This window comes from Aythya ferina, assembly GCF_964211825.1.
Source record: "Aythya ferina genome assembly, chromosome: W".
NCBI lineage: Eukaryota > Metazoa > Chordata > Aves > Anseriformes > Anatidae > Aythya > Aythya ferina.
This window is the reverse complement of record NC_140313.1, coordinates 1,598,556-1,611,364: the sequence shown is the minus strand read 5'-3', so window position 1 is coordinate 1,611,364 and position 12,809 is coordinate 1,598,556. Positions and strand designations below refer to the sequence as shown.

General features: G+C 45.3%; 1 protein-coding gene across 1 annotated transcript in view; it reads left to right on the top strand.

Annotated features, from left to right (window-relative positions):
* The window catches only part of LOC311426563 (netrin receptor DCC-like), a 357,945-nt gene that overhangs the window by 198,618 nt on the left and 146,518 nt on the right, over positions 1-12,809 (top strand). The window contains exon 7 of the mRNA XM_084502992.1: positions 548-668. Within this exon, the coding sequence (XP_084359118.1) occupies positions 548-668 (121 nt within the window). The remainder of the gene's footprint in view (positions 1-547; positions 669-12,809) is intronic.

Below are 12,809 nucleotides of genomic sequence, written 5' to 3'. Positions count from 1 at the left end.
TTTTACCCAAGATAATAGGTTTCTGCTTGTGCTAACAGAAGTTAAAAGCTAAATCTCTTTCAAATGGAGTAAGCGCAGAGTGACCTTTTCTGGAGGATCTCCAGGCCTCGAGCCATCAGGAGGGTTTGACCTTCAGCACAGCATTTGTTCAAAGACACAGAAGTTGAAAGTTCTTTTAAATCTTCCCTGCGGCTAAGGGCCAAGACAAAATTCGGAGCACTAACCAAGTGGTTGGCTGTAATTTTGGAGCCTAAACCTTGAGAAAGGTGTTGGATGGACAACAAAGTGAGTCCAACCTCAGGCCCGTAGGCACCTTCCCTCAAACAAAATGCAAAGATACCACGTGTCGAGAGGTTTCTGATGAAGATTCTCGTTGTTACAGACCTTGTCCTTAGATGCCTATGTGATCTGGGGTTGAGATTGCGTGCGCAGTGCCTTTGTTTCACAGAACAGCTGTTCCGTGAAGGTTTTGTAATCCTCGTTCACGTTGGCTGGTGTTTTTCTAATTAATTCTCTTCCTTTCTTTCCATTTTCCGTATTTCTCTAGGGTGGCAGCAACTTGCGGATTCTGGGCTTGGTAAAGTCAGATGAAGGATTTTATCAGTGTGTAGCTGAAAATGAAGCTGGAAACGCACAGGCCAGTGCACAGCTAATCATCCCAGAGCCTGGTAAGATGCAAAGGACACAGAATTGCAGATGTAATTAATGCTATTAACATAAAAATCCCAAGCGAGCAGCTACTATTCTTTATTCCCTTTTACTTCTCCAGCTGGCTGGCTGTAGTTAAAAGTGTGTCCAAGCTCTCAGATACTTTGAGACATTTTGTTCACTGAGGCAATTACAGATGCTGGCCTTGTCCTAGAGCTGACTCTGGAGGCCAACTAAACCTGCACGAAGAGCCAACGGCGATGCCTCACCGTCTGTAGGGGAGCTTTGTCCTCCTGAAATAGGAGAAGATGGTCATAAGTGGGTGAGGTGATGGAATGAAACAGTCCATAAGCATTAAGGGATTATATATCTAGTTGTGTTAAGCTTTTGGAGAAGGTTTTGTCTTGAGGAAAGGGAAAGAAAAAACATTTTGGCACGGGGCTATCGAGCGCAGCCAACCACTGAGATCATAAGGTTTGTGTCTATGTACTAGAAGGACAAATGCTGCTCTGTTGCTCTGAAATTAATAGTCGTTTAGTTGTATGGACTGCATTATACAGCAGCATAGGTATTTTGGTTTACTCCTTCATGTTTTTTTAAGCCAGCAGAAAGATGTCTTCATCTTAAACCAGACGCCTTGTAAAATGTGGTTAAAAACCTTTCACAGTTTCTGGGTTGTAAATGATTAATGACCCGCTCCGGGCTGCAGGATGCACTTGCTGCTTCTCAAAGACGATGCCAGGAAGCTGAGGGCATGGGAACGTGCAGAAGCATCCTTCGTTCCCTGATTTGGCCTGGGAAGAGCAGAATCTTTGCAGTCATGGAGTGATGTAGCTTGGTGGGAGAGCCCTGCCCTTGCAGGATCCTGCCAGATGAGCGTTTCCCTTGTCTCTGTGCAGTCACCAGAGGTGCTGATGAGGTTATCTTCCCTTAGGGACAAAGGTGAAAATGAGAAAGCACTTAGAAACTAGATTTCACGGGCGGAAAAAATGCCTGTGTGATATTGAGGAAGGACAGCAGGGATCAGCGAGGCATCATCCTGTTCAAAACCAACCTGTTTCCCCTTCAGATGTCGCCGTGGGGAGATGCAGGATTGTTTTGCCTTTGCTTTTTATTTTCTTTGTTTTCTTTCAAGCTGAATCTGGCATTCAGCTCATGCACTCGAATGATATTTGCATGCACGAACAACTGAAGGAAACGGGCCGTCTCCTACTGTAGGGGGGTTTAATCTGGCTCTAGGATCAGCCAAAGCAAAACTGGGTTTAACTCAGCGCCGCTCCTACCTCGTCATGAAGTGCTGTCAGTTAATTTTATACCCTGTGTTTGTGTTTATGATGCTGGGCATTGGATTAAAATCGAAGAAAATGAAGAGCAGATACTAAAGAGCTCCAGGACACCGTTGCAAACTGTCTCCGTTTCCCTTTTTTAAGTGATGGATTACTTTTTCCTGGCTGTTTAATCAGCTCTTCAAACAATGCCACTCCAATTCCTCGGAGGTGAAGGGGGGGCCGGCATGCACAGCTGGCGCAGGAGCCAGCTACAAATGCAGATGAAGTGGTGGGGCTGGGGGAAATATTTCTGCTCTGCTCAGCGAGGGCTCTGGTGGGGGCTGGCGATGACCCAGCTTGGTGGTGTGGCTTTTTCTGGGAGGCTGGTCCAATAATTTGGACCATGCTGAGAGCTAACTGTGTTCTGTATGTTATCTTGGGGGATATTGGAAGTTTAGCATGGGTAAAAGGATGTAATCGGTCCACGCCATCATTATTATGCAGACGTGTAGGTTGACAGCCTCCGTTTTGACCACCGTTAACTGTAGGACCCGGAGGAGCAGCACGTGAGTTGGCCTTAAAGCAAGAAGAAACGAGCTCCGACTGAGACCGAGCGCGTCCCTTGTAAATGCTGTGCTGCTAAATTGGAATTAGCCAACACAGAAATGAGAAGTGAAAGCCAAATGGGCTGCGAGCTCCCGCAGATAATAGCCTCGGCTTTCACTCTTCCAGACGTGGCTGGAGGATGCTCCAAACTCTTTGGGTAGGTGTTGTGCTTAGACTACAAAAAGCCAGAAATGTAAAATCTCTGTCCTTAGCTGAGCTCGTGGCTGAAGAGACGCTGTACTCAGCAGATTATTACGAACTAGGGTGAAAGAAGTGATGGTGGATGGGTTGCGATCCACGCATCAGGCAGCATTTCTTCTCCTGTTCCCTTTTTTTCCCATTAACGGCCTTAATGCCATACTCCAAGCAAGAGACTGCTCACCAGTTGATAATAAATTTATAAACTGCAGCTTTAAATGCTTATTTCTTTAAAAAGCAAAGCAGTAAATAAGAGATATCAAAGGATTTCTCTTCTCTCGTAATCTTCCACCATCACATCCTGGGTTTCTCAAGCCACTTGGCTACCTGCTGGCCTCTGTTTCTGCCTCGTGACTCTGCCAAAGAACAATTGCTCTGGACCTACAGGCATGCGTGATCCTATTAAGCAGGTAAAGGAACAAACCCTACAATACGCACTCCCGGTACAAGTACTGGCAAGCTGGTTCTCAGCAAGACAAAGCAGCTGAAAGAGATCTCCGTCGGCTGCCTTATTTTTATAACTGTATAAAACCTGTTATTTGCACACCTAGAAAATGAGCAGAGAGCAGCGTGGTGGTGAATGATGGACACGCATAACTTCAGCTGAAGAGAAGATCCCCGAGGAAAATCTTCCTATAAAGAACTTCCAGGCAGTTATTTGCTTTACGCCAGCAGCTCCTCATCCTTCAGATATTCAGAGGACGTATGGAGGGATTGTTTTATTCTAGCAGGTGAAAGATCAGATAAAGACAGCCCTGAAATCATCAACGCATGTATACAACGGGATAATTATTAGCTGTGTTTCTGCAGTAAATTCCTCGCTAGACAAATCCGCAGCTTAGGAAGATGCCCTCGCTCAGAGGCTGGTAAAAATGCTGTAAATCAGCCTTGGCTCTTGGCATTGTAATGCTTGAGCATGTCCCAGATTGGACGTTGTAGGGAGATGGAGAAGGGTGCAGAGGGCTGAGACTCTTGGAAAGACCCTCAAGGGGTGAGCTCCAACGAGCTCTGAACACCCCTGCTTGTGCTCAGCTGTGTGTGGTTCAGTTTCTCATTTCCATCACATCCTTTTCCTTTTCAATTCCTCTGCTTCCGAGTTGTGCGGCCGCTTCTTGTCGCACGTTTTCGGCTTAGCAGCTGGCAGATGTAACAGTTTTGCATGTGCAAGATCTTCGCGAGGAGTTTGCATTTGTTGTATAATAAGACTTAGGTTGGGAAACTTGTAAATTACTTTTCCTTGACAAAGAAACAGGGATGAATCAATCTTCAGAAATCATTTTCCCTGAATTCCTATTAGAAAACCATTCTGCAAGGCATCATTTCCCTTTATTCTAAGTCTCACTTCCTCCTTAAGAAATCAAAATCTATCTACGTGTTAAGAAATGGAGCTAATTTTGCCATTAAAATTCAGATTTTTAGTCTTTGCAGGTTTGTTGGAAGAGCCAAACAGCGTACGTTAGTCTTGCTTGTGGTTAGTCTTAAAACTAAGGTGAAATATAAAAGCAGGGTTTTGAATATCGGGAAAAATGAGTGAAAAAAGTAATGAATGGATTTTTTGGGAAGATGTTAGGCAGGTGTATCTTCGTGCTAATAATCCTGGTCCTGCCGTAGCATGGGAAGCTGCTACGTGCTGCCTCTCCAGTCTGCCCTCGATGCCCTGAATTAGAACTAGCAAATTTCCCAGGGCTCCTCCTTGCCGTGGAGGAAGATGCGAGGGGCTATTTCAAGACTCCACTTGCAAATTTCAAAATCGAATGTGTGTATGTACATATAAATATTGCTTTTTTTTTTCTTTTTCCTAACCCGGAGAACGGCAACTCTGCCGGCATGCGAAATGTATTTTCTGAAGGCTTATTTATTAGGCTGGTTGGCCAAAGAGATGCTACAGGGGAAACCTCTGGCAGCAAAACAACAAAAGCACCTAAGGACCTGCACGAGGCTCGGGGTTGGGAAGGAGAATGACCTCCTGAACCAACATCGTGTGGTTTTGTGCTGAGACAAGAGCCTTAACCTCCTTGTTTTAGTATGCACAACTGGTAAGCCGCTCGCGTTTATTGCACTGCATAAGCAGTAATAATCATGATAATGGTAAGAATAAATTTGGTTTATATGCTTTTACGGTGGTCTTTGCCATAACATTATGACACCTTACTGGGGATTTATGGCAGACATAAGCAAAAATACGAAATCAGCAGAATATCTTTCTGGTTTAAAATTAAAAAAAAGGTGTAGAAAGGCCATCCTAGAGGTGCCCAGAAGACTGACCAAAGCTCTGCAAGGGATTGTCTTGGAAGATATTTAGAATTGCTCCTTCTGCAGGTCTTCATGAACAAGGTAGGCAAACGTTTTCCAGGAATAACAGGGGTATTTTTAACCCTGCCACGGGATGTTGGAAAGGATTGGTTGAGTTCCTGAGTTTGTTTCTGGTTCTGCTTTCTTTGGATTTAAGTGAATTTTTTTGGAGATTTTCTACCGTAACAGATTCAAGAATTGCACAGTGGAAATCAGGCAGGGAGCATTATATCCAGAGTTTTCTTCGTTTTATTTTTTTGGTTTTATTTTCTGGTTTGGACCAGAAAGGTTCTGGATGTAGGGACCAGTGTTGTGAGAAATGCTCAGGTGTGAGCAGACAGAGATCTGTTCTTAAAGGCAAGCTTCGGACACAGCTAATGCAGGTAGGGGATGCTTGATCTTGTCCTAAAAATACGTAAAATACATCTTAGTTCCAAGGTGGCAGTCAGATACACACGAACATTTGTGTTTCCTGAATCATTTACAAACGTTCTCGTGTTTTCTTTAAAAATTAAAAAGAACACAGAACAAAAGAGTGATCCAAGCACAAAGAGTCTGTAAAGACATGACAGATTTTTTCAGAAAACACTGTGAAATTTCTTGCATATAAGGGAGGAAGAGCTATTGTCACAAACACAGCTGTGTATTAAAATTGATTTAGGATAATCTGAATAACAGACAGAGGAGTAATAATTTCCTATAGAGCTGTTTACAGTTTCCAAGCCAGCCTTCCCATGATTTTGTGTTTCTAGAACAGGATATGTGTTGATAAATAATAGTCCCGGGAAACTGGAAGGCAATTAACATTTAAGTGGTGTTAATGAAAATATCACTTACCGTATATTAACTTTACGTGGTAATGTCAGAAGAATCACGAGATAGAATAAATAACTGCACAATTAGTTCCCAAACTTCAAGATGTGTCAGAATTTAATTTGGCAGGGAAGCAGAACTGAAGGGCGATGTTTGAAATGTGGAAGTGATGTAATTTCTAGGCTTGTATGAGTTTCCAGACAATTGAATGTAATTAGTATGATAGCTTTGTATCGGAACTCTTACTGCAAGTGTTCCTAGTTTTTGAATTTTTTTATTATTTTAACCTGTAAAAGCAAACCTTTTGGTCTTCACGAGTGTTATATGAATGACTGGGCTTACGTCCCTAAAAGCTTCATTTTTTTTCGTAGCAATTTGAGCGCAGAGAAAACAGGTTTTTGTGAAGAGCTCATTCAAGAGCCGCTCCTTCAGGTTTGCGTAACCTCAGCACTTTATGTTTTCACCGAGAGCAACGCAACCTATTACACATTCAGATAAAGCTGTTGGAAAAAAAATAATCCATAAAAGGCTCCGAGTCAAATTCTGGAGAAGCTCCTGGTTGAGGTGAGGTCAGCGAAGTTGCACAGGGCTTCGGGAGCATGCTGCCACCTGGGTGCAACTCTTTGTGCCCCTGGCTGGGGCTTCCCAAGGCTTTTGGGGTGGCTGCCTGTCCTCGGTTATGAACTTTCAGGCTCCTTAGAGCTTGTAGGAACCTATTTGTGTGTATAAACAGGGATTATAGTTTTACTGGAAGTAGAGGTGGCAGCACTGGTGTCAGAAGTCCCGGCCGTTCGTGGAGGTCCATGGCCCTGTGCACGCTCGGAGGGTTGTTTGCCATGGGGCTCGATTGGATTTTGTAGGTTATCTAGGCAAAGATTTTCTTCCTTTAAACCGCCTCTAAAGAAGGAGTTGGGAAATTATTGGAAGAAAGACAAACAAGTGCTGAAACTCTTTGTCTGACCCTGGTGTGCCCAGGTTTGTCTGCAGACCTCCCAGTAATTCGCTTGGGTGCCTTCTGCTCAAATGAGTTCAATTTTCTTGGTTATCTAAGGTGTCCTAAAGATACCTACATTTTAAAACACAGAGTGTTTTTGCGTTCTGCAGCTGGATACTGGGTAGGAATCGAAGATATTTATGGCTCGAGTCCTTGTAGGCTTGTTCATTTGACCACGTATGGTTGGGTGACCAACTTCAGCCCTCACCTGCCATTTCCCAAGCTGAATTTCTAACTTAACTCCTCGCTCGGTCAACTCTTTCCCCCCTTTTCCCAGGCACTGATTGTTCCCTAACCGTAGCATCTTCCTTTAGAAGCACAGATGAAGTTAGACTGCAGAGCTTGCCAGTAATAAGGTCAGGAGATGCATTGTCTGCAGTCCTGAGCGCTGATGAGTTTTTATACGTGGTGCACCACCTTGTCACCTTCGCGGCAGAAACCTATTTGCTGAGCTGCCGTTTGATCGACGGTAAGAAAGGGGAAGAAACAGCTGGACGTGTTTGCTTTATGGGAGAAACATCAAATTAATCTCCGGGCATATTTGTCAGCGATATTAACTTCGTATCTTCGCTTCCTGATGGAAAGATTCAGGGAAAACAACCCCCAAACATGTCTTACACGTGGCCCTATTTAGGAAGCTGCAAGGTATTATATTGGTTTTTGCTTTTATTCCTGCTCAGGACCAATGGTACCTGATTTTTACAAAGTACTGATTTAGGGTAGAGTTTATTTGGACCTGTTCATCCTCAGAATTAGTGTTGAGGGTTGGACAGGCTGTGCAGTGCCACGGTGTCCTTGCCATCGCCGTGGATACGACAGGGTCCGGGATTATCCTCAAATATCCTTTGTATCCCCTTAATTTGAGAAGTTAGGGGGCATATTCTAGAAATTCCTGGAAGCTGCTTTCCGAGCCAGTCGCTGAAGCTTGGCAGCTGTATTTAGGAGAAAATGAGCAGCCAGGCGAGCGCGTCCTTTGCTCGTGTTGAGTGATGCCTTTCCTATACCGCGTGTCACCTGTATCTGCTGGAAATGTACTTCTAAAAGGAGTACAGGGCACGTGCATGAGATACCAAAACCTGCTGCCAATATCTCTCCGGAGACAGCTGCATCGATCCCATTAGCACCTACACCTCCGATCATAAAAGGCTGTAAGCGTTGTCATCCCTTGTAGGTGTGCAAAAAGTGAATTATTTTTTTTCCAGCGTGGCGAAAGATGGGTGGGAGAGGATTCAAAGAAGAAGGAGAAACTCGGGCTCTGTGCCACTTGGAAGGAAATCCATTTAATTTGCCCTGCCTACCCTTGTTGTAGTGTTAAATGTAGACCAAATAGTTGAATATGGATTTATGTAATGAGCTCACCAATCGATTTTGGGGCTGAATTTAGGAGCGGAGAGTCTGTTAAGATCAAAACACCGCCCAGCACCAGCTTGGGGGCAGGATGCTTTTTCCCTTTGGGTTCTGATGCTGATTCAGACCTATTAGGGTTTTCTCCGTGGGGTTATTTACACCTGGCAGATCAGAGAGTAATAAGGGAGAAAAAAATAAATAAAAGCCTTAATTATTTAGCTCAAGCGACTCGCTAATAATTTGCAGAAGGCAATTTCTTGGGAGTCGAGGAGCCGGATCCCCGCCAAGGTGCATCTTTCATCTGCCCCTTCCCCTGTCTGGCTCGGTGGCCTCGGTTAGATGTAATTGTAATTGGTGTCTGGGCTGGGATGACAGTGTCAGCCTATCATTTCAGGGTTTAGAGCTGCACATTGGATAGCCAGATTTGTAATTATAATGTGCTTTGCTCCTATTTATATTCAGCAGCGCTCTCGCCTTGCTGTTGCTTTCCCTGGAAGGGGAAGATTGAGCCGGGGAGGGCTGGCTTGAAAGCAGAGAGGTGTTATTTGTTCCAAAAACACCCCGATTCTCGGAGGAATAGAGGGCCGAGGTGAGCAGCCATCAAAAGGTACCTGTCCTGGACCACGGAGGCTGAAATTGGTGCTGTCAAAATTCAACGCGCCAGCCCCTCCTGTAGGAAAAAACAGAATTTTCCTCCTCTGTATGGCTGAAACGGTGCTATCAGTGCTGCAAAATCGCCGTGCCCTGCTCAGGCTACTGCACGGAGGGTTTCTGATACAAGGGCCTCTCAACCACGATTCTTTCAAGGTCCTGTTTGCCTCCAACGTACCTCCTCTCAGCTGCGGTTGCATCAGCGCGGTGACAGATCTGCACAAGTCAGCGACCTCCCAGCAGCGGAGTGGAGATGAGAATTGATTTCCGCAGCCTCTGTCACTCGCCTCGCCAGGGCAGAAGTTAATTTTGAAGAGGTCCGAGGAAATGATGGGGTGGAAGTGAGCCCTGCTGTCTGCGTCCACGGCAGCGTGGAGCTGGCAGCCTGGCTCTGGCCAGGACCATCCTTTGCAAGCAAACACTTAATTTCATTTTCAGGACATTATCCCCTTCAGCCCGTTTAATATTTTCCTTTTAACTTCATAACATTATCTTTATTCACTCAGAAGGATTTCTGTTTCTTTGTCATGGGTCTACCTTCTGCAGGTTCTTTAATGGAATTAGCATCCTTGCCCCCGAATCGCAGCCGCAGCCAGTGCACGGCACCGCTGCCTTCTGCCTAATGGGATTTGGACCAATAATCCCAAGGGAGTGGCCAAATCCCTCGTGGATTTGGGGGTGAAAGGTGTTCCCACTCCCTTTCATTTCCTATTCACGGGGCTCCTGTCTGTGGAGAGAAACATCAGTCAGAGCAAAGATTAGGTTCGAGAAATTCACACGTTTCTCCAGTTGGTTTCCCAACGCCCTGCCAAAGAGGGAAGGGATGCCTCTAAAAGCATTCACAGCACACAAAAAAATGCAGTTTGAGCATGGAAAAGATTATTTTTAGGACAACAGTTACTTCCCTCTATACTGGGCACCCCAAAAAACCTTAGCATACATCGGGAGCCCTCGCTGTGTCCGCTGGAGCAAAGCAGGACCCTCGCTCCCAGCCAGACCTGAGCATCCCCTGCTTGAGGAGTGCTGGACACAAACTATTGTAGTGTCAGCTATTCCGGGCTCTAAATTATCTCCTGCATATATAGATTTTGGCTTAGCCACATTGACCTCAGGTGGCCGCGTTCCTGATTTACGGCGGCTGCCTGGGACTGAATCTATCTCGTGGGAGCAGAGCCATGGTGAAGAGCCGTGCCTTGGTCTGATGTTAAAGAAATCAAATTTTCAACCCTCTTGCATCAATCTCAGTAATTCTGCTGAAATTAAGGGCAGGCAACCGGGTTGGTATTTATATTTTGGAAACCCCTTTTGGTCAGCTACTTTTCCAAGGTAGGCTACCGAGAGAAGCGCCGCGGTGCCGCGCGTGCGCTCGCCACCTTGGCACGGGGCTGTGGCTCGGAGGGTTTTGTGTCTGCACAGCACGGCTGGCTCCCTGTAGAAGAGTCTAACAAGGATTACAAAGACTTTTCTTTGCGGCTCATAATAACTGATTCTTTTTTAAAGCGGGATTAAAGAAAGCTTAGGTAGTCTTTGTTTACCTTCTTGTTTGTTTTCGCTTTCGGGTTTCTCGTTTTCTTCCCCCCGTTGTTTGTAATTTAGTGTATTATGGTGGATTTCTGAGCTGTTCGGAGATATTAACAGTTTCATTCCAGAAACAGTTGGCAGGATTTTCCCTGCCAAAACCTCAGGATCTTTCCTCCAGGTAACAGCAGCTGTTCCCAGTTGTTGTCATTTAAAACATCTCCGCTGACGGTTTCGGTTGAATAAAGCAACATTTTGCTAATCTCGCGGTGTGGCAGAAAGGACAGGAGTTTGGAAGCATCTGTTGCAGCTACAAAAGAAACAGGAATTGGGTAAAAAGCCCAGGAATCAGGTGAGGATGGGTGCAAGAAATCGCTACAAGAAATAGAGCATTTAGGGCCGTGGCACGCTGGTTTGCATGGACTGGTGCAGAGCCCGACCCTACATCGCCTACGATGGAGATTCAGGTCCATTTTTTCTGTATGGGAAATAATTGCTGAGGGGAAGGCAGATGAAACCTGCTGAATGTAATGACTTAATTAGGATGATGTTGATAGATCCCCTCCAGTGGTGGTACTTTGCCCTGGGCAGTGCAATATTTGGGGTATGGCCCCGGACACCAAGGCTGGAGGGAACACCCTTTAGTTCCCACCCAGACCTGGAGCCCAGAAGCACGAAGGAAAGTCTTTGCCTGTGTTATAGCTGTTAAATGTTATCATTTTTCAAGCCAGGTGATGAAATAATAAAAGCGAAGCCAATTTCTATTACCCGTGACCAGATAAAAGTACATAGCTAAAAATCATAAATTAAGACGAATCTTCCTTAAAACAGCTTTGGCTGAAAAAGCCAGATTGCGGTGGGAGAAGCGCCGAGATTCACAGGAAAGTCAGGGAAATGATCAGAGCTTCATCAAGAGGAGACGGAGGGAACTGGAAGGTTTTAATTTAGAAGAACAGAAGACACATGATCCCAGCTTGCAAATATGCAAGCAGGATTGGGAAAAGTCCTGGCATCTCTATCACAAAATGTCCCTAAAAGCAGATTTTTGCTGAACATCTACCGGGAGTCCATTGGTGCCTGAGGGCAGATGGATGAACAGAAGTGAAATTCCCTGAGAAGTGAAAGAAGAAACCAAAAACGGTGGTAATGGGGTAAGAAAGATGCTGTGAGCCTGCTCCTTTTTTCACCTGGTTTCAGGACTTTTTGGTTTTCTTCTTTCTCAGAGCTCGGTGACAACATAAGCCCGGTCTACCAGAAAGAATTCATCTCATTTCTGCCTTGACTTCTTTGGATGGGAAGCTGCTCAACATCAGGACAACTCGTTTGGAATTAAACTATGATGTGCGAGATGAGAATCCGGCTTATTATGTTTGTGTTTTTGCAAGGTTTTAGTACTGAGCTGGCTTTCTGACATCTATCTTCCTGTGTAATTGCCTTACAGTAGTAAAAAAAAAAACACAAAACACAAACCCAACCTGCTGATACTCCCAAATTAAGACATTTTTTTAGCACGTTGAAGGCGTTCTTTGCAATGCCAACTTGAAATCAGGCTTTTTTCAGGGAAATCTAAAGCCATTTTAAAACTTAATGTTGCATATGTAATCTTGTGTGCTTGCACTGCTCTGGTTGCTCCGTGGCTTTCAGCATTGAAATCCCATTAAGCCTTGCCTTCAGCACGCAAGGAGGAGCTTTTTGTTGAAATCTGCAGATAAGCAAGCAAAATACAGCTTTCTCCCCCAAAGTGGGTTCAGTTTAGCCACGGACTTAGTCATTTTGTCTGGTTTTGTTCATCCTCAGCGTGGGATGGGGGAAAACGAATCGGTTTGGGTGCTAAGCTGTGCAACCGTTACTCCAGCATGTCCTTTTGGAGGAAATGGTTTGGGCAGGAGCGGTCCATGCTGAGGATTTCGGATGTGGCTATGGACCAGGGTGGAGAAGCTGCAGTTTATTCTGTCTCTGGAGCAACACATGGACACTTGAGTGAGCTTTTCACTGCCTTGGACACAAGGCTTTAGGTCAAATGCTGTCCTTGTAGCAAAGGTTTAATGGGGTGATGCCTGCCCACTGCCTGTTTTCCACCAAAACATTTATTTTGTGCCTGCTCTAAACCAAATTTCTTGCTCTCCTTCAGCACAGCCTGCCCAGGCTTCTGCAAATCCTCCGGCTCCAGCCCTCACTTTGTTCCCCTTGTCTGCAGCTTGGCCAGCCCAGGCACAAGAGCTGCATTTGCTAAGCACACGTTTAGTGCCCCATTGTTTTTGGGGTCTCTCCGTGCCCCGCTGCACTCCCCCGTGACGCCTTTTCCGCCGCCGCATCCCATTGTGCTCCGGGTCGGGGCCTCTTGAGCCTCCTGGCTTAATAACTTCTCTGCTTCCCCAGCCAACGTTATTAAAATATATTTAGTATTCAGGGATTGAGATCCTGACCTTCTCTAATTATTGACACCTATTTAATTTCTCCTTTCATCCGTGGCC